We start from the raw sequence: 19,314 nt of genomic DNA on the forward strand, positions 1-19,314 counted from the left end.
GGACTAACAAGAGATGTCGAAGCTTGTTCTCTCTGCTGTTCATAAGCTCCTAATTGGTGAGTCCCACCCCCTCCCGCCCCGCCCTGGTAAGGAGAGAAATAGTGAGTAAACAGTATAAATTAGAAACTTGCTTCACTCTAAAATTTATGTGAACAAGGTACTAAACCATAATGTAAGGAAGAATTGCTAATTTTCTGTGTATAATAAAAAATTAGAAAGATGAATGTGAGTTGACTGACAGGCAGTTAATGATGTATAGTTAAGACATTTAAAATCATTCAGGAACCTAATCGAAGACTGGATGTCAACTATAATAAAAATTTTTCTAAAATAAAAATAATAAAATCAGGAGAGTGAAGATACAGAAAACCAAATCTACCTCAAGGTGGTATATAAGCTGATGCACAATTCAATAGAAGGAGTTTTCTTTATATTTTGAAAAACACCATTTTCCTTGAATTTTTCCTAGAACCTAAACAATTATTAAACTATGTTTTTTAATTGAGGCCTGTAGAATTGTTCTACAAATGTTAATTGCATAACTTATATTTTATTATGTGCTTATATAATACGTTCATGAATATGTCACACACTGTTTTATGGACAAGAGAAGATGATGGTTAAATTTTATTATGATTATTGACATCATTTCCTAGGAAAAGCAGTCTTAAGCATTTGAAAAATTCAAAGTGAAAGCACTTCAGAGAAACTTTAACATGGAAAATATACATACGCAATATCATATGTCTCATATCAAAGTCTTATTCCATAAAAATAGCTGTATTAAGTTTCCTATGTAAATATTTAGCACAAATACATTTGCATGATTCTATTTTTATCCTATGGATTTAATACAGACTGTATTTGTTTAAAGATGTTTATTTAAATTCAGTCCTAACAAACATATAATTTGGGGTCAAAAGTATCAAGCAATGAATGCCACATATCTTACAGAAAATAATCCTTGTTGTAAAATGTAAACACCTCGTGGAGATACAAAGATAGGCTTGCTTGAAAATTTTAAATTAGATTAAATAAGCTTGAAGGAGGCCGCACTAAATGCTAACATATGGAATATAAGGTTTCCGACGTTAATTTTGCTGACTTTCTTGTAGGAACTATACACACTCTTCCTACTGTTATGTCTGTTTCCGGAATGAAAATAGCGGCCGGTAGGATGTGCGCGGATCAGCCCGCAACGACACCTGGAGGTCGTCCCGGAAACACGCGTGGTCGCCCCCCCGCCCCCATGCAGTTTGTGATTTCAGAAAACAGACGCTTTAAGCAAATGCTTCCAGTAAAAATATTTCCATCTTCTTGTTCCAAAAAACCCCAACAAAAACAAAAAGGCAACGTTTTTCAAGGGCGCTTAGACTCGCTTGGAGTCCGCCCCTTCTCTCTCTCACACACACACGCACACACAAACCCACAGGCAAAGGGTACAAAGAAGTTACTTTTGCTGAAGGATAGGTAAAGTTTTAAAATAAGCATACGACTGTACAAAATGGTTTTAAATATAATAAAAATAGAAGCTTGCCAGAAAAACTGGCCGAGTCACATCATTACTCCAGTGCATGTCTAGTTTGGCTCCCTACTTGGAGAAAAATAGCAATGATGTGTAACGGGAGGCGCGGCGCGCCTGCCCCTATGCACTCTGGGTCATGGCTGGGCTCGCGGGGCCGTTGGCAGAATGTTCTGGTTCCCCGGGACCGCCGGCGGGTTTGGGCCCTTCCCCCTCTTTGCCTCCTTCCTGGCCCTTCTCTGGGGCCCTGGGTGGACTGACACAATTAGCCTCCTGTTTTGTTTTGTCCACTTCGTTATCAAATTCAATTTTGTCTCCCTGGCCGGTGTGCCGCTTCACCTGCCCGTTCTGGGCAGGGTAGGTGCTGGCGATGACATCGTACAGGAACTGGTATTGCTCCTGGGGAAGGAAAGAAGCCAGAGTTCGGTCAGGAAAGCGCCTGTGGCTTTCTCGCCACTAGGATGAGTGGGAGCCCCTTGCGCCCTCGAGGAAGTCCTGGGCGGCAGGAACCTAGCCGTCTGTGTTCTCCTGAAAAGAACGTCTGAAATGGTGTTCTGTCCCGGCAGTTCCAAAGGGCGGGCTGCAGGGGACTCTTCACAAGTTACCTGGTGGCCTCACCAGACAGGTGCCCATTCCCCCAGGCGCCGCACGGTCTCATGCCCTCACTTCCGCCCAGGATGCCGACTGGCCTGTGATGCCAAGTTTCGTGCCCCATCTGTTGGCCGGCACCTACGGCACCTACGCATGACCTAACATCAGAGCCCCCTCCCTCAGGAAGCCCACCCAGGTGACCACAGGTTCAATTGTGTCCTCATGCACGTTCTTCTTATCATTTCTTTCTCATTTCAGTCACCACACTGTTGAATACATATCTGCCTTTTCTTTACACTAAACCATGGGTCTCTTAATGGCAGGAGTACATAGCAGGCCCTCAATACACTTCGAAAATCAATACAGGCAAGCTCAGTGACAGATAATTAAATGCTGCACGTATGTGCGTGAGCAGGTAAGTTCACGTTGTGGCCCGTTGCTGCGTCATTCCCTGACTCTCGTGAGTGGTCACGATCGGCACGTGTAGACTGAGTACAAAAGTGCCGCACGGTCACCCTCTCGGTCTCCAGGCCTCTGTGCCGCGTGACTTGGCGGCGGCCCCTCTCGCCCAGAGGAAGGGCGTCCGTTTGCCCACCCCCGCATCGGAGCTGGCCCTGTGGCTCGCCTAGGAAATTAAACTTGGAGGGAGATGCGGGAGGCTTGGGCCCCCGAAAGTCTGGGTCCTTGCTGCCGCCCTTCTGGAAACTCACGAATGGATACAAGATTATAGGGGGTTGGTGGGGGGCGGGGGCGGTTCATGAGCTTTTAAATAAATGGTCTTCCTGCTCAGGAAGTCGTGCCTGATTGCTGGTGAACCCTAATTCGGTCTCCTATTAATAATTCAATGTGAATCATCATGTAAAAATGGAAGACAAAATAGAGGAATAGAAAAGCGAATGGAAAAGTAAAATAGTAGAGGAGGAGAGGAGAAGAAATTGTCAGAAATCCCAAACCCGTTAAAAGCAAAGGTGAGGTATACTTACAAACGTAAGGACCATTCCTGGCCTGGCTTTGCGTAGAGATTTCACGACTTGGAAAACATCTATTACATCTTCTGTTTCCGCACTTTCCAAGAGATTTAACAAAGCACAAAATATCCCTGTTTGCTGGGATCCATCTCTATAAAAGATAGAAGTGGTTTTCAACAATAATTTCACATTTTATAGAAAAAATGATAGAATAAAAATTCAAGAGACAGAATATATCCTTCACTACATGACTATTATATTATTGTATTCTAATCGTTTAAGAGTGAAATATTTATGCTAAAAACATTTTGGGGAAAATAAAACAATCCGATAGCTTAAAGCATATTTGTCTCAGGATGAAAAATATGCTTTTGTTCTGTGTAGTACTTTTCAGTTTTTCACGCAGTTTTGTTTCCATCTGAGGTTGTCGGGAAGAATATCATGGTGCCAATTTGACGGGTGGGGTTGCCAAGGTTTAGGGAAGTTCAAGTCCAGGCTAGAAACTGATGAAGCGGGAAGCACTGGAATGGATACTTTGTAAATTACTAGACCACGTGCCCATTTTCCTTCTCTCCTCTGCCTTCCTACCTTTTCACAAATGTCTGTGCTTTTCACAAATGTCTGTGCTTTTGCATCCATAGAAAAATGTATCTGGTGGAACTATTCATTAAAGAGAGGGCAAGGGAATGATTTACTAACCTGTGAGCGGTATGTTACATTATATTAAAGATCTCATTTAAAGAATTTATTACTGGCAGAGTCTGTTTATTGTACGTAACTCGGGAACATATCATTGGTATTCAGCCATATCCCGAGACACACATACTGTTTTAAACCTGAAATCCCTCCTTCGGCTCTCTCGCCACATCAATGTCACCTTGGAAACCTCAAATAAATGTCAGGAGGGGTCTCTAAGGGCTCAACTCTAGAATATGCAATTCTAATAATAATGAGGCTTTCTGAAAAATTCTGAAAGCATTTCACTGCATTTACATTTCTCATTTACTGGACTGTTTTTATGGAAACATTTTCCATAGGCCTCCTTCTTTCTACATCTCTTATTTAAGGTGGATATGTAGGCATCTACTGCAGATGAAAGTTAAGGGTCTGCATAGCTCATAAATAAAAGGAAGTATTATTGATTGTTAAAATCTTTGCTTCTTGGAAATCAACGGGTAGGTTTCAAATCAAAGTTGCTAAGAGTGAAGATTTCAGTTAATACACATCCAGTGTTTACTGAAGACAAAGCCTCCAGTCCTCTGGGTTCTGTTCACACCCACGAAGTGACGGATACATGTAAGCGTGAAGCAAACATCGTATCTGTCTGCTCACACACCCTTCCATTCAGCCACTAATTTACCCAGGACATAGGACATTCCAGGGTCAGCATTAGGCACTAGGGACTCAAAGGGGACCCGACACTGGTCCTACGCAACTCACAGCCTAAAATGACCGCACCGTGATACAATCACGGCTATTAGAAAAATCTCTACAATAGTCGCACTGCCGGGCATAACTGAGCATCGCCAACTCCCTAGGGGGCTCCCCGTCCGCCCCCCACCCACCCCCGGCGCCAGGCACCTCGGCCGTCAGGACACGTCGAAGGGGACAGGAAGCCGCGTGGGCGGGGTCGGCAGCGCACGCACCTGCAGTGAACCAGCAGAGGCACGCTCTTGTGGCTCTTGGACGCTTCCACGGGGTTCCTGGTCAGGAGCTTCTGCTTGAGAGCCTGGATCATAGACACCAGCTCCTTGGGCTCTGCGGGAAGCCCTCCCGCTCTCCAGTTGAGGAACTGGTACTGGTGCACGGCCTGCGGCTCTTTCCTCTGCAAGCGGAAGCGAAGGGAACACACGCAGGTGAGGGGCGCCCCGGGGCCGCCGGGCGGGCGCGCACTCCTCCCGGCTGCTCGGCTCTCGACCCTGACACCTTTGTAATCGCGCATTCTGTGGAGAGCTGCTTTGTTCTCCTGGGGACACTGACGTCAGCTCTCACCCCAGGTGGTCTCCACCCAAGACAGACGCCCTGGCCAGCCGCTGTACCTTGGCGTGTCTCAGCTCGAATATGCGGAGGGTGTAGGCAGAGGACTTGGCAGTGTCTCTCAGGCTGACTTCTATGTCTCCGTATGTTTGCGTCCCTTCTGTCCAGTACTGAGCGCAGGCCTCCTGAGTGAGAGAGAACAGGGTGCAGCCATGTCCACACGGGGGTCCTCGGCTCCTGTCACCTCTGTTCCGTCCCCTCTGCTCTATTAAGATCGCTAACCGAGCTTCTGAACTACAAGCCGCCCGCAACACTCTGAAGTCTGTTCTAAGTGTGGGGACATCCGCTCCACAAATCCGGCATTTTCTCGCGCGGATCGAGGGGACCTGGGAGAGACCAAGGTGGCCAGGACACCCCGGGAACAGCCCTGTCACCTCTGCGGGGGGTCTTCGAGATTCCTTCCTGCCTGCCTGGTCCCCTCCCCACAAGGTGGAGGCTGAGCCGCTGGGGGCCGCGGCCCTGAAATCTTAGGTCTCACTGCCCCTCCTGAGGCTCCTCAGGGAACCCCTGTATCGCCACAGCTCCGCCTCCCAGCTGGGGACCTGTCCCCCGGCAGCCCCGCGGGAGCCGGCTGGATGTCTAGCCCGAGGGCCAGACTGAAGAGCAGGCGAATCCCAAGGCTGCGTCCTCTCTACAGGTGGGTCTCTGTCAAGTACCGCCCACAGCGGCTGCGTGGGCCTGCGCCCCCTCCCACTTCCCAGCTCTTGCAATCGAGGCCGAGGACGAGACGGCTGCAAACATCAGCATGTATCTCTTTTTTTGAAAAAAAAAAGGAAAAACATAGAAAGGAAGAAGAACTTTGTATGTCCAGGGCAGGGGACCAGGAGAAAAAGAGAAAGAGAAGGCATATACTGTAATCGCATGCTCATGAGGCTTTTCATTAAATAAACTTCAGCGTGTGTCAGATACAGTGCCCCGTGCTAAACAGTCGGGAACATTTGATGACTCGGGATGAGGGAGAGAATCAAATACACATCACAGGCATGAAGCAGAAGATCAAGTGAGATCTTAGATTCACTAGTAAATGTGATTGTGGACACAGGGAAGGCGGATTCGGATGTTTGTCTCGCTAGCAGCACGAGATTAAGACCTGGGATGTCGTTCAGTTAGGACTGGGGATGAAAATGCAAATGGAGCGTTAAGATTCCGTCAGCAGCCCTGGCTGGTGCGGCTCAGTGGGTGAGGGCTGGCCTGGGAGCCAAAGGGTCGCCGGTTCAATTCCGAATCAGGGCACATGCCTGGGTTGCGGGCCAGGTCCCCAGTAGGGGGCGCACGAGAGGCAACCACACATGGATGTTTCTCTCCTTCTCTTTCTCCCTCCCTTCCCCTCTCTAAAAATAAATGAATAAAATCTTAAAAAAAAAAAAGATTCTGTCAGTAACCCTACTTACCCAGAGTGGGACGTATAGAAAACGTAAACATAGGAGGAAAATGGAAAGGTAGATGCGGGGCCAGATCATTGAAGGTCTAAAATCTTAGACTGAGGAGTTTGGTTTTTGTGTTGAAGAAAATAAGGAAAACGGGGCTGTCGCTTGTCATTGCGGCGAGGTGACCCGGGTTTGCCCGCCTCAGACGCTCTGGGAGCGGTGGGCGGGGCTGGGGACTCAGAGCCCAGATACACGACGCGGGGAGCCGCCTCGGGGGTGGAGGACGGTCCCAACGGCCACATGAAATTGTACCACGGGGCGTCAGCAAGACTTGGGTGTAGCAATCGAGTATGTTACCCCGGACGGAGAATGGCATTTTGTGACAGGAAGATGGAAATGAAAGGTCACCGGAGGGGCGCACCTGGTCTCCTTCCTGCAGCTCTGTCAGCATGACTATGACCTTGACTCTCCTTTGGAAAACCATCTGCCAGAAGTCCGCGACGGCCTCCCGCAGCGGCCCTTGGGCCGCGATCATCACTTCGGGTTTCCAGTAGCTCTTCAAGAAAAAAAAAGAAATGGGTCTCCGTTAGTGCCGCTGCGTGACAAGAGCTGTGGGCTCGGAACGCTCCCCTTGGAGATACAGCGGCTTAATACCACCAGCAGCGCCGCTCCACAGAAACAGGCAGGCTCTTAGGCCCGAGCCACAGTGGGGTATCTACGCGTAGAACACTTATCTAGTTACTGGTGATACTTAGCTAATGCTATAAAGTCAAGTTAAGAACATGTCTCGCAAAACTAACAAGTTATCCCTTCCAAAAATGCTGTTTTCCCCCTCAAAAGGTTGATATGATTGTAAAATGAAATTACACTAGCATTTCAAATTATCTGCATCATGCTTCTACTTAATGGCTGTCTATGCATTCTTGTGATAGCTCATTATTAAGTTAATATTTTTTGAATGTATGTTTTAGGAAAATTTGGGAAAGAAATAAGGCCAACTTAGTACATACTTAGTATATATGTAAAAGGTATTTACAGAATGACTGAAGGTTTCCTGTTTGAATTTTCAGTTTATTGAAAAACACAGGTATGTGGCACAGATGCACCTAACATTCAGATAATCTGAATGAAAAGCTTTTAATTGTATGAACATGCAAATTTGGATTTGCTTATAATGTGGGTATGTGTGTCAATATAAACATTTTCAAATACTTGTAGTTGCTCAAATTTTATTTTTCAAATTAATATGATTATAGTTGTATTTGTCACCAACGGCAACTAATAGAATTGTCTTATTTTGTATCAACTCGTTAGGTCTTATTTAAATGTCTTTGTCTTTCAATATGTTACAATATAGCATTAAGAACTGAAACCTGCGTAATTTCATCAACCGATGTCACACCAATAGATTGAATAAAAAGAATAAATTTTAGAGAATAGAAAAGAATGGGAGCTGTCACGTCGGCCGGCGCTCGGCGAGGGCCGAGCTCGCCATTCCGCCGCCGCGTGAGAGCGGCGGCAGCGGCAGGGGCGTGGCACCCACCGGCACGAACGAGGCGTTGATGTATCTGCTGTTCTCCTCCGTGTCGCTGTCGTCGTCGGAGGACTCGTCGGACTCATGCTCGCTCTCCTTGCTGAAGTCCAGCTCGTGTTTCAGCTGCACTCTGTTGAAGTCGTCTGCACGGGGCACACGGGCGGTGAGTCCCCCTCGGAGGCGCCACCCCCACCCGACTGCCCCGTGGAAGCCAGGAAGGAATTGCGCAGTGACATTATGTACACTTGTTGGCGCGACAGGGCGTGGGATCCTACGGGAGAGTCAGTGCTTCCTGACGAACCGGTTATTAGCGTTCTGCTTGAGAGGAATTAAAAATTACATGTGGACGTTAACAAACTACATCACAGGCAAACACTTACTGTCCTATTGGAGTCTAGTCACTTTTAAACGACATCTTAATGAAATCAGTATCTCCAATAAATTATGATGTAATAAAAAATTTAGTCTATAATTCCTCAGTATCTCAATTTTTAAAAAATTAATGACCTGATCAAGTGATCTGATTGGCTACGTCACTGTCCACTTCATATTTTAAACTACGTCCATAAAGAATTCTCCAGAAATGAACTAGGCCAACCACGCGCCGATCCGATGTATGTGGTTGGTTAGCTTATTAGCCAGGGTTATATTCTCTGCAGGCTAATTTTACTGTGTACATCTGAACAACGTTAGAGCCCTCCCAGATGCTGTTATCAGTGCGCTTACGAGGCAGAATTCAAGTCTCGAAAACTGCGTGCATTTTGATCTGCGGAATTGAACGATGGGCAGGTGTCAGCGTCCTTTTCACCTTTTTTCAACCTCCCCGAGATCAAGAGGGAGAAAGAAAAGACCGAAAGGGAAGGACAGTGTGCAGCCTTCGCTGCTTGCCTGCTGCCCCGGGGCAGACGGCTGAAATGAAGCGAAGCCGAGGCGACTGAGAGACACAGCACGTGGGTCTGTTTCCTCCCAGCTGTCGGGGAGCTGCCTTCAGGTGGAAAGAAAACACTGGGTGCGGTCTGGCCCCCCAAGGCCATAGTGAGTGTTTGGGGTCCGAGCATTTGCTTTAACTTAGTTTTAAACATCCCACCCAGGGCTCCTCCGTGTCAGCCCGTATTGAAAACTTGCTTCACGGTCATTTGTGCGCGTGTCTTCCATGAAACAAATCCACAAGAGCTTGGGTTTATCTCTCTCTCTCACACACACACACACACAATCAATCAATCAATCAAATAAACGACCTACATGGAATGACGGAAGAGCTCCTGTTTTTGCTTTTGTTTTCTCCTTGGTTCCCAGTGTGCTGCGTCCTCCAGCCCCTATACGTAGGAAGTCTCTGCGGGAAGACCAAAGAGGATGGAAAACCCCGTCACGCGCGCGAGCACGGGCTGAGCGCCGTCGCGGGGCCCGACGCAAACATCTCCCATCCAGTGTCCCCAGTGTACACCCATTCCCTACAGCTCCCGATTTTTAAGTCCGCCTCCGCCTTTTCCCTTTTAATTGCTCTGGCACTTGGTGCTTTTGGCGCGGTAAGGTCGGACTGAAAGTGCGCAGTCAGAGAACAGAGCACGCTCCCTCCCGGCCTCCGGCCTTTCTCTCTGTCTCTCTCGCCCGCCCGCTCCCTTTCTCGCGCGACAGCAGCCTGCACGAACAGTCTGTTCCTCTCGCTTGTCTCTCTCGTGATCCGCGTCCTGCCTCCGTGGGCAGGAGGCGGCCGCTGGCCGGGGATCCTGCCTGCCCTCTGGTGGCTGTGGTCTGTCACCAGCAAACTCCCATCCACTCTAAGCCTCTCTTCCCAGCTGTCTCTTCACCTTTGTATTTGTATTTGTTTTTCGGTGTGTTGTTGGGGGGACCGTGTGAAAAGGAGGTGTCCCTTGAAGACACCACCAAGAACACAGTAGCTTTTTTGAAAAGCTGATTTCCCACTCCTGCAAAATCCTATTTGTTCCGAGAGAGAACTCAATCTTTCTTTTAGTGCCTTTGTGTCTGAGTGTTGAAATTAAATTCAGAAGCATTTCCAAACAGTGTGGGGGCATGTGGCGTTTAGAAGGGTTGGGGTGTTGAATGGGGTTGATTTATCAGCTGAAAGAGCAGGAAGCGCGGGAGGAGACGCCCAAGCGAGCGGAAGACAGCCTCGTCCTCTGCTCCCTGCGGCGCGGGCGGGGGTCCGCGGGGCTCTGTGGCCCAGGGACTGTGTGGCCTGAGATTACAGTGCGCCCCACCCTGGCCCCTCTCTGAGCCACAGCCTCCAACGATTCTGCAGCTGATGAAAAGCAAGTATCGGGTCTTTCCCAGCAGAGCCTGGTACGCTGGAAAGCATGGCTCAAGGAGAAAAGTTACAAAAGCTTTGTTCTGAGAAGTGGGCCATTGGAGGTTGCCACACCAACACTCTGAAGTCACGGTGAATGGCATCTTGCGGTGGCTTTCAGAGTAATTGCCCCATAAATGGGATGGGACACACGTCTTCCTCCCTCCGTTTCTGCCTTCAGCTCCAGCCAGTTCAGCTTCCTAAAGAGTCATAAACTCGCCTAATGACTTCCTTTACAAACCAGAACCAGCTGCGCGGGTGCGGGCGGCGGCAGCATCGCCGGGGGCGGCCGGCCCGCGGCTCCCGCTATTGCATTTAACCTTGATCTCCTACCGGCCTGATGAGGAACGGTTCGCAGCGCTGGCTGGAGAGTCGGATTTCTACACGTGAGCACGTCTGCACGATAGTGGCGTGATTTCCGCAGCGCCGGGACAGCGTGCCCCGGAGCGTTAGCAGGGAGTACCGTCAGCATCGTTCTCGCGGGTGGTACCTGGAACTCCGCCTCCAGCGGAGAAGGCTCACTGGGCGGGTCCCTCTTCTTAAGGTTCAGCAGGTACTGGTGCAGCTCAGACAAGCTCACTTCTGTCTCTCCATACTGGTTGTACTCCACCAAGGCCTGGTGGATCAGGATGTACTGTGCCTGTGGTTTCAAAGGGAAAACCAGATAATGAACCGAGAGCTTCCAGTTTTATAAATCGCAGTTAAATAAATTACAGACGTCCATAATTTTGCTCGGGGTGAGACAATGTATGGAAAAGGAAAGAGTTATCTCTCATGTTTAAATATTCTGGACGTCGGCGCTCAGAGTTCTGAGGAATGTGAGCAAGTTTCATCCAAGACTTTTTTCCCAGAAAAAAAAAAAAATTAGCTTGCTAAACAGATGAGGCTGCCCCTGGGTAGTGCCTGGCTTTTACCTTATTCCTAAAAATTAAGTAAAAAATCTGTTACTTCCTTCAGTGACTATGACGGAGTCACTGAGTCAAATACTAACATAGAACACTTACTAAACTTCACATTATCTGAGAAAAAAGGAAGTTTATGTTCCATAGAACACACTTTTAGAGGAGCTTTCTAGAACTTTTTAAAAGAAATTTATTTAAAAAAAAAAACACAAAATATGCCAAACCCAGAAACTCCAAACTGTTTATCGTCTTTCAATCCACTATTTTAAAATGGAAGACACATTTCTGATTAAGCCCCAGCCTCTTTTGCCCGCTTCTGGTTCCCTGAGTGTGACTGTGTCTTTCAATTCTATTTCTGTTTCTACATGAAATAATTTTTCTTTTGGTCTAGTTATCAATCCGTTTTTATACCTCTGCACTCCTGTCTACGTGCCTAGAAGCGTTGTACATTTCTGTGTGTTTTCTTAAAAGTCACAGAAGTTGCGCCCTATCTGTCCCGTTTGGTGACTTGATCCGCACTCAGTTTTTGCCTCAGAGCCACACCACGGGGACGGACGTGGACCTAGGTTACTCATGTCGCCATCGGCGTGGCGGGCTCACGGGCAGTCCCCGTGGCCACCCGTGGCTCGTCCATTTTCTCAGCGGACGGACGTTCCGGGTGTTTCCAGTCCCTTTGCTACTCCAGCGGTGAGGAATGCCGCGAACACCTGTGTACGTGTTTCTTGCTGTGCCCGTGGTTAGGGCTTCTCTTGGGTGGGATTGCGGGGTCAAGTGAAGACATCGTCACTAGCAGCCACCACTTACAATTACTGGCTCCCCACAAGTGCCGGGCACATGTCCAAGCGCCCTACCTGAGTCGCCTTGTGCCCTCGCTCTGTGAGGCGAACCCCAGCACTACCTCCCGGTTACAGATGGCTTACACGAGGCACAGAGACATTACACCTTTTGAAAGGATGCACAGGACCAAGAATTAGAAGCAAGGGTTGAACACTGGAGGTCTCGTTCCAAAAAGCAAGCTCTTAACCTCGGTACTAGTCTGTCTCCTTCGTTTTCACTGTATGAGATGCTGCCAAATGGGCTTCCGGTATTTTTATCCTTTTCCCAATATGATATGTGTAGGTGGTATTACATCATTTTTAAAAATTATATTTTTCAGTCGTCCTTTTCCCCCTGTACGTTCAGGCACTAACGTGAAACGCTTCCAGGACTGGAGCTTAGCCTGTGCTTTAGCTGCCGGGGACGAAGATGAAAACGACTTTCATCGACTGGTGGAGACCGAGAAGCAGTTAGGTTTCTTTAAAGATCGCCACTCCCGCCCCAAAAGATCTAAGTCGGGGGCCACAGCGAGCAGCGCGAGTGAGAACGAACCTCCACTTGCACCATCAGGCACCTCTGCCGCCGCAGCTTGACCACGTAGCCGTAGACGTCCACCTTGCTCTCAGCCTCCAGGCCCTCCAGCATGGCGTCGATGCCGATGTAGGTGCCCGTGCGCCCCACGCCCGCGCTGGGAACAGAAACACGGCCGTCAGCCAAGCCCACGGTCCTGGCGGGGCCCGGCACGGCACAGCCGATGCGGGCGAAGCAGAGAGGAGAGGATGAGGTTCTCCCCACAGGCTGTCCCCAAGGCCGGAGGGAGGCACCCTCGGCCGAGAGCCGGGGCTCGCGGTGGGAGCCCCTCACCTGCAGTGCACCAGGATGGGGCCGCTGAAGAAGTTGCTGAACGCGTTCACCCTCCTTCGCAGCTTGAGGAGCAGGTGGGGGTCGTCGGGCACCCCGTGGTCCGGCCAGCTGGTGAACTGGATGTGAGTCACCTCCCTTCCGGATGTTTTCTCTTTTTTCTAGTCAAGAGATAATATTGTCTTTGAGTTTTTCCCCCCGAACCGACTACCCGACAGAAATAAGAGGAAGGGGCGGCCAGTACAAATAACCCCCCATGCACGTCCTTTCAGCCACGGTTACATCCTCGTCCGCAGCGCACAGCGGTCGCTGGGAGGTCATGCATGATTGGCATGCACTAACCAGCCGGCAGCGACTTACCAGCAAGCTAAGTGGGGTGCGTGCGTGTCGCTGGAACTGCTGGGAGCTTTCCTGCCACCAGGCCAGAAACAGACACACACACAGACGCACAGACGCACAGAGACATGGGGTGGGCGGGCGGGTTCGAAGCAGCAAGGCCCGTCTCCCTGCCGACTGACTGCTTCTGCGTGGTGGGCCAGCAAATAGGACGCCTGTCCTGTGAAGACAGCCTGACGATGACTGGGTGAAACTCTATTTCCTCGGCCCCTGCCTCTGAGAAGCGTCAACCACGGCCAGGGATTGAGGAGAGTCAGCCCAGATTACAGCTCAGGTTGGTCCTGACCTCACGGCACCCGCGAGAAGTCGCGGAGTTCGTGGTTCTCTGACCAGCCGTGAAGAGGGACCACCACATTTCAGTAACAGAAGAAACAACAGGACTTGGTTGGTTGTACTTTTCTGATAGGACGTAAGTTAATTAAGAATAGGGATGGCCAAATAGTCAAGATAACTGGATTGGCATTGACCTCTATGTGTCACCCGTATCTATGGACTGGGCCCCTCGTGACTTATTCAACCACAAGCCACTGGGGGAATTCTTCTAACAGCCTTCCATGGGCGCAACACTTAGCAAGGCCGCGAAAACCTTAGAAGACCTTGGGATAAATACACAATCTGTGGTGTTTTTTTTTCACTGTAGAAGGTATATCTGGACTATATGGAAATACAATTTAGATGACTGAAAACCCTTCTTCAATAAGTGAAATTCAGAGAAAATTTCAATCCAGCCTGCAAAGACCAGATTCATTAAGATATTCTTCACATACCATAAAATTCATTCATTTAAAGTGCCAATTTCTTTATTATATGGACAGAGTTATAAAATCATCACCACTAATTATAAGACATTTCCCACTTACCCCTGCATCCCCCCCGCCAAAAAAAGCCTTACTTCTTAGCTGTGATCGCACAAGTCTGCTCAACCGCTCAGTCTCAAGCAGTCGCTAACCACCTTTCTGTCTATAACTCTGCCTATTCTGGACTTTTCATAAGTGGAATCCTACACATGCGTGAAGATCTCCGTGTTTAATTTCTTATTAAGGACGCACTGATAGTTTCTGAATGAAACATTCCATTTCTCCTGCATAGAACTTCGTACTTTTTTGCAGTAGTCTCTAATTGTGCCTTATGTATAGATTGTCTTCCCATAATGGTAATAAACCCGTTGAGAATAGAGGTCCATTTTATCACTCATTCAGCAAGTCAGTCATTGATCTAAAACATTTCATGGGCTCCTTTGGACCCCAATAGTCAGCATTATAAGGAGCTCGGATGTGACTTGGACAAACCCTACTTTCACTGGTCACTTATCTTGACCCAGTTGGCTTGTGTGCCTTCTCAAACCCAACTTTTCCTCCTGTAGGTCATAGAAAATCATTTCTCCTGAGTATAGTGTAATTTCTCACACTGAATATTCTGTAATTGTGTTTTTGGATGAACAGTACAAAAACTAAAATGAAGTCGTAAGACAAACTCACGTTTGTGATGCTGAGCTTCTGAATGATGTAATCTGGGCATGTTTTGTGCTCATTGACCTTCACCGAGATGTCTCCGTACTCCCGGGCACCCTCTTCCAACGATGGCCAGTATTCTGCGCACTTGTTCTACAGTTAAAAAAATCACCAATAACTCCAGTTTCCCAGTGAGACACATTTGCTTATTGCACATTCTTCAAACAAAAATACTAAAATAGACCTCAGTCATTGGAAACTCTCAAAACAGTCATCTATTCCTCCTTAAGCACACGTACACCTTAATATGGGAGCTTGAGGCAGCTTCCGTTTTCCACAACCAGGTCCTGAGGACGTGCTTCCTACTGCTCTGCCGAGGGCGCTCTGCCCAGAGTTTGCTGCCTGATGAGCGAGGGCGTGCTCGGTGGTCAGCAAAGCCACGTGGTCGCTGGTGGCTCACTTCGGGCTGGGGCGTGGGGAGGCTTTCACACTTCCTAGAGTCACGTTACGTGAATGACCACCCATCTGCATGAGGTCAGTTCTGTTTCAAGTATTCACAAACACTTGGGGCATCGGCTCATAGAAAGGTGCTGAACTCGCCCTGACCGGGGTGGCTCAGTGAGTTGGGCGTCGCTCCGCAAAGTGAAAGGTCACCGATTCCCACTCAGGGCACATGCCTGGGTTGCAGGTGTGGTCCCCAGTTGGGGTGGGTACAAGAGGCAACCGATCAATGTGTCTGAGAGGTGTTTCTATCTCACATCGACGTTCCTCTCCCTCTCTCCCTCCCTTCTCCTCTCTCTCTATAAATATATAAATAAAGTCTTTAAGAAGAGAAATGTGCTGAACTAACAACAATACTGCAAAGACACAGGAATCAAATTTAAGTCCAGCAGGTGGGCAGGAATGTTTAAATATTATTCACATGTACATAGGGGCATATATACGTAGAGATTTTTGTACACATATGAGAAATTCCAACCGAGTGTTCTACTGATTAAAATAGAGAACCGTCTCTTTTATTACCACACACGTGTGCACAGCCTGTGGACATGCAGACTGACCCCTCTCTTCCTAACCTCGGCCTCTGCCCTAAGAATCTTCTGGGCCCTCACCCTGTTTCCTTCTTCGCATCGCGTGACCATGACAATCACTGTGGCTTTCTGTTCCCAGATCATCCTCCAAAAATCGCCAACCGTCTCATCCCTGGGACCTAGGAGGTGAACAAATGCAAACTAAGAAATCTCCTGTTTAAAGGGCTGAAAAGCAAGGTTTCAGAAGAATCCCAAACAATCCGATAGGTTACCTTGTGCAGCGATGTACTTCCTGGGCTCTTTGAAACCCTGTTCAAACACACAGAAAGGGACACGTCATTTACAGAACGTTATTCCGTTGCACGCAACCAGGGGCGGAAGGCCATTGCATCCGAGCCACTGTTTCTTGGTTGTGGGTTTCCCCGGGCATTTGCAAGCCTCAGGTGGGTTTTAGTAATGCATCGTCAGGAGTTTGTGCTAAACATGTCAGGTGGCATTTACAAGCCATTGTCATGACTTCATGTATCGTTGCTCTACACCCGGAACAATTTTAAAAAACTAGGCTTCCTCCTCACTGGCGGCGGTACAGGGGTTTACAGGGGTGATCCCACACTGCCTGCTAGACCTCAAGCGTCCTTATGAGATGTGTAGTCAGTTTGGGGATTTTCACTCAATTTCTTCTAATAAATCATCCTGTGGTTACATGTCTACCTAGACTCCCTTCCAGAGAAGAGAGGCAGCGACATTCATTCCATCGTCTGCAAACACCGGCGCTCCCCACGCCTGCTGCCAAGGGGAAGGAGGGGTACCAAGGCAGATACGATCCAGGGCTAATTTCTCCCAAATTATCTGCAAATCCTTCAGTTCACCTCATTAGCCAGGGAAGCCCTTCAGAGAGAGAAACTCTGCCACAAGATGAAACCCAGTCACACGGGCCGCAAAAACGTCACGACTAATTTCGGTAGCTTCCTGAAGCTTCGCATGACACAGTATGACGATCCGTTGGTTTACGCAACAGGCAGTTGTTGAGGGGCTGCCATGTGTCAGCGTGGGAAAGCTCGCAGGAGCACACAGCTCTGCTGGGGACAGAAGGGTGGTCCATGGCGTAATTGCCATATGCATTTGAGTAGAAAACAGGGGGTTTTGTGTAGTAAATTACATTTTTAACTACTGCAGATAAATTCCCATGCACGATATTTGTTCTTGAATGGCTAGAATGAGCGGAGCATGGGGCAGGGGAGCGTGTTCCCGCTGGCCAGCGATGCTGTGTGACTGACGCCCGGCGGTGGGGGCCAGGCAGGCCCGGGCATGGACCCCGGCCCCGGCCTTTGCCTCTCGAACCAGGACAAGGCAGGTGAATACCCAGAGCCCCCCAGCGCTCACCTGCACAATGACAGTGCACACGGGGTGGGGGGGCAAATGTGGGCTCTTGTGAGACATACCTGCCTTGGCCGTTTAGTCTAACATCCTGGGCACCGGAGCATTTTGATTCTTAGAATCATTTTTGTCTGTAGAGAAAAATCTTATGCCCTACGTAGCACCGACAGCAAATAATACATAACCATTCTTGCAAATATTAGTGATTTTGTTGTTTGGAGCAGTGATATCATGGGCTTACTTCAAACCATCTCAGGCAACACTTCTAAAATTTTGCATGGCAAGAAGGCACGGAATCAAATGATGAAGATATAAAATAGCCCGATGTCAGCAGGCCACTCACATCGATGTAGCTGGCGTTTATATAGTTGGCGCCTACGTCTCCATTGATTTCAGACAGCTCAACGCGGTTATAGTCATCTGTCCAAAGAGAAGGAAGACGCGTCAGTGCGACCACGAACAGCTAAGCCGGCACACGTGGCAAACCGCTCTCAAGGACACTTACAAGGAAGGATGTCCACGTAACGGTTCTTATTCTGGTTGCAGGATTTCCGAGCCTCCTTGATAGGGAACTTGCTGAATACCCGTGGGATGCTCTGAAAGACACCCACACAAAGGTCCCTGGGTCACAGAGGGCTCAGCGAAAACAGTGTGGACATGAGACAGGCTGTAATGTGATTCCTTTATGCAGATGGACAAGGTGCGTGCAGCCGCTGAACCGAATGTGGGGAACGGTGCAAAAAGCACTTTATAAAAACCAACACATTCCTCATTGGGAGAATAAATTCTCCGAGGCAGGAAATTTAGGATTAATTGTTCTACCATTTTAAAATTCATTTAAAAACACCATAATATTGCAATAACAATATATGGTGTCAGATGGGTACTCGAGTTATTGGGGTGATCACTTGTATGTTCTCCAATTGTCTAATCATGGAGCTGAATACCTGAAGCTAATATAATATTGTATATCAACTGCGATTTAAATATAAAAGGGGAAAAACAAACAAAAACTCATAGACACAGACAACAGTATGGTGGTTGCAAGAGGGAAGAGGGTAGGGGTTAGTTAAGGGTGAGGAGGGTCAAAAATATGGTGCCGGAAGGAGACTTGACCTTGGGTGGTGAAAACAGCGTGATATACAGACAATGTATCATAGAATTAATTGTACACTTGAAACCTATGTAATCTCATTAATGAACGTCACCCCAATACATTTAATAAAAGAAATAAACAAAACTCAAAGACAAAAACCAAACCCACAGTTGGCTGATTACTGAGAATCCAAGGACAAAATCCGCCACGTAGGTTTTGTGACACAATTTCATAATATGTGTTAATACAACGAAACATTGTTTTGGAATATTGACCAGTTTCCTATGAGTCTCTCTTCTGGTTGGTCAATTTCTGCTCAGAAGATCTGCTTTGATGACGTTGCAATATGGTGTGTGATACATTAAAAAGGCGCATTTTAACCGGGTATCTGGATCACTGAGTAGAATTCCCCCTTGCAAACCAAGAAGAGCACCCACCTGGAACTCGGCCAGGAAAAGTCTCCCCTCGTCGGCCATCTTTCTCTTGTAAGTTTCCAGCAAAACATCGGCATGGATGGGCTCCACGTTCATCAGCTGTTTCTCATCATCTTTAAGCAGATTAAAGAGTCAAGGCCAGAGTCTCTCTTTCAAAGGCTCACTTTCCCGCCCACTGAATTTACAGCTTGGATTTAATCCTTGCTGATTAAATAAGTATATTTAGGCTTTGCCATTGTGGCAACAGGTGTGGTCCAAGTTAGATAAAAAGTGTGGAATTCTTATTTTAAATGAATGGATTCAAATGGGGGGGCAAGTAATTCATCGGTTAAAAAAAAGCATCCTTACCCCTCTCAACGAGCTCCTGCTGCTCATCCAAATTGCTGTGAAAATAAGAAGTGTCAGTTCCTATTCTTCAACATAGAATTCAGTTGGCATTCAATTCATATGTCGCAAATATATTAAAGGAAGGAGGGAATGGAGGCAAGGCAGATAATGAAGGAAGAGAGGAGAGGAGGGGAGGGAAGAGGAAGTGGAGGGGGAAGGGGAGGGGAGGGGGAAGGGGAGGCGGAGGGGGAAGGGGAGGGGAGGGGGAAGGGGAGGGGAGGGGGAAGGGGAGGGGAGGG

General features: G+C 48.2%; 1 protein-coding gene across 1 annotated transcript in view; it reads right to left on the reverse strand.

Moving 5' to 3' along the window:
- Window positions 1-758: 758 nt before the first annotated feature.
- The window catches only part of PTPRC (protein tyrosine phosphatase receptor type C), an 88,786-nt gene continuing 70,230 nt past the window's right edge, over window positions 759-19,314 (reverse strand). The window contains exons 15-31 of the mRNA XM_054576549.1: window positions 19,037-19,071; window positions 18,692-18,801; window positions 17,664-17,754; window positions 17,502-17,578; window positions 16,054-16,090; window positions 15,863-15,960; window positions 14,778-14,903; window positions 12,907-13,064; window positions 12,595-12,730; window positions 10,815-10,964; window positions 9,262-9,352; window positions 8,029-8,162; window positions 6,907-7,041; window positions 5,121-5,243; window positions 4,728-4,906; window positions 3,097-3,232; window positions 759-1,921 (exon numbers count right to left, since the gene is read on the reverse strand). Of these exons, the coding sequence (XP_054432524.1) occupies window positions 1,646-1,921; window positions 3,097-3,232; window positions 4,728-4,906; window positions 5,121-5,243; window positions 6,907-7,041; window positions 8,029-8,162; window positions 9,262-9,352; window positions 10,815-10,964; window positions 12,595-12,730; window positions 12,907-13,064; window positions 14,778-14,903; window positions 15,863-15,960; window positions 16,054-16,090; window positions 17,502-17,578; window positions 17,664-17,754; window positions 18,692-18,801; window positions 19,037-19,071 (2,092 nt within the window). The 3' untranslated portion in view covers window positions 759-1,645. The remainder of the gene's footprint in view (window positions 1,922-3,096; window positions 3,233-4,727; window positions 4,907-5,120; window positions 5,244-6,906; window positions 7,042-8,028; window positions 8,163-9,261; window positions 9,353-10,814; window positions 10,965-12,594; window positions 12,731-12,906; window positions 13,065-14,777; window positions 14,904-15,862; window positions 15,961-16,053; window positions 16,091-17,501; window positions 17,579-17,663; window positions 17,755-18,691; window positions 18,802-19,036; window positions 19,072-19,314) is intronic.

This window comes from Pteronotus mesoamericanus, unplaced genomic scaffold (genome assembly GCF_021234165.1).
Source record: "Pteronotus mesoamericanus isolate MK-2021 breed Mesoamerican mustached bat unplaced genomic scaffold, CSHL_Meso_final contig_347, whole genome shotgun sequence".
NCBI lineage: Eukaryota > Metazoa > Chordata > Mammalia > Chiroptera > Mormoopidae > Pteronotus > Pteronotus mesoamericanus.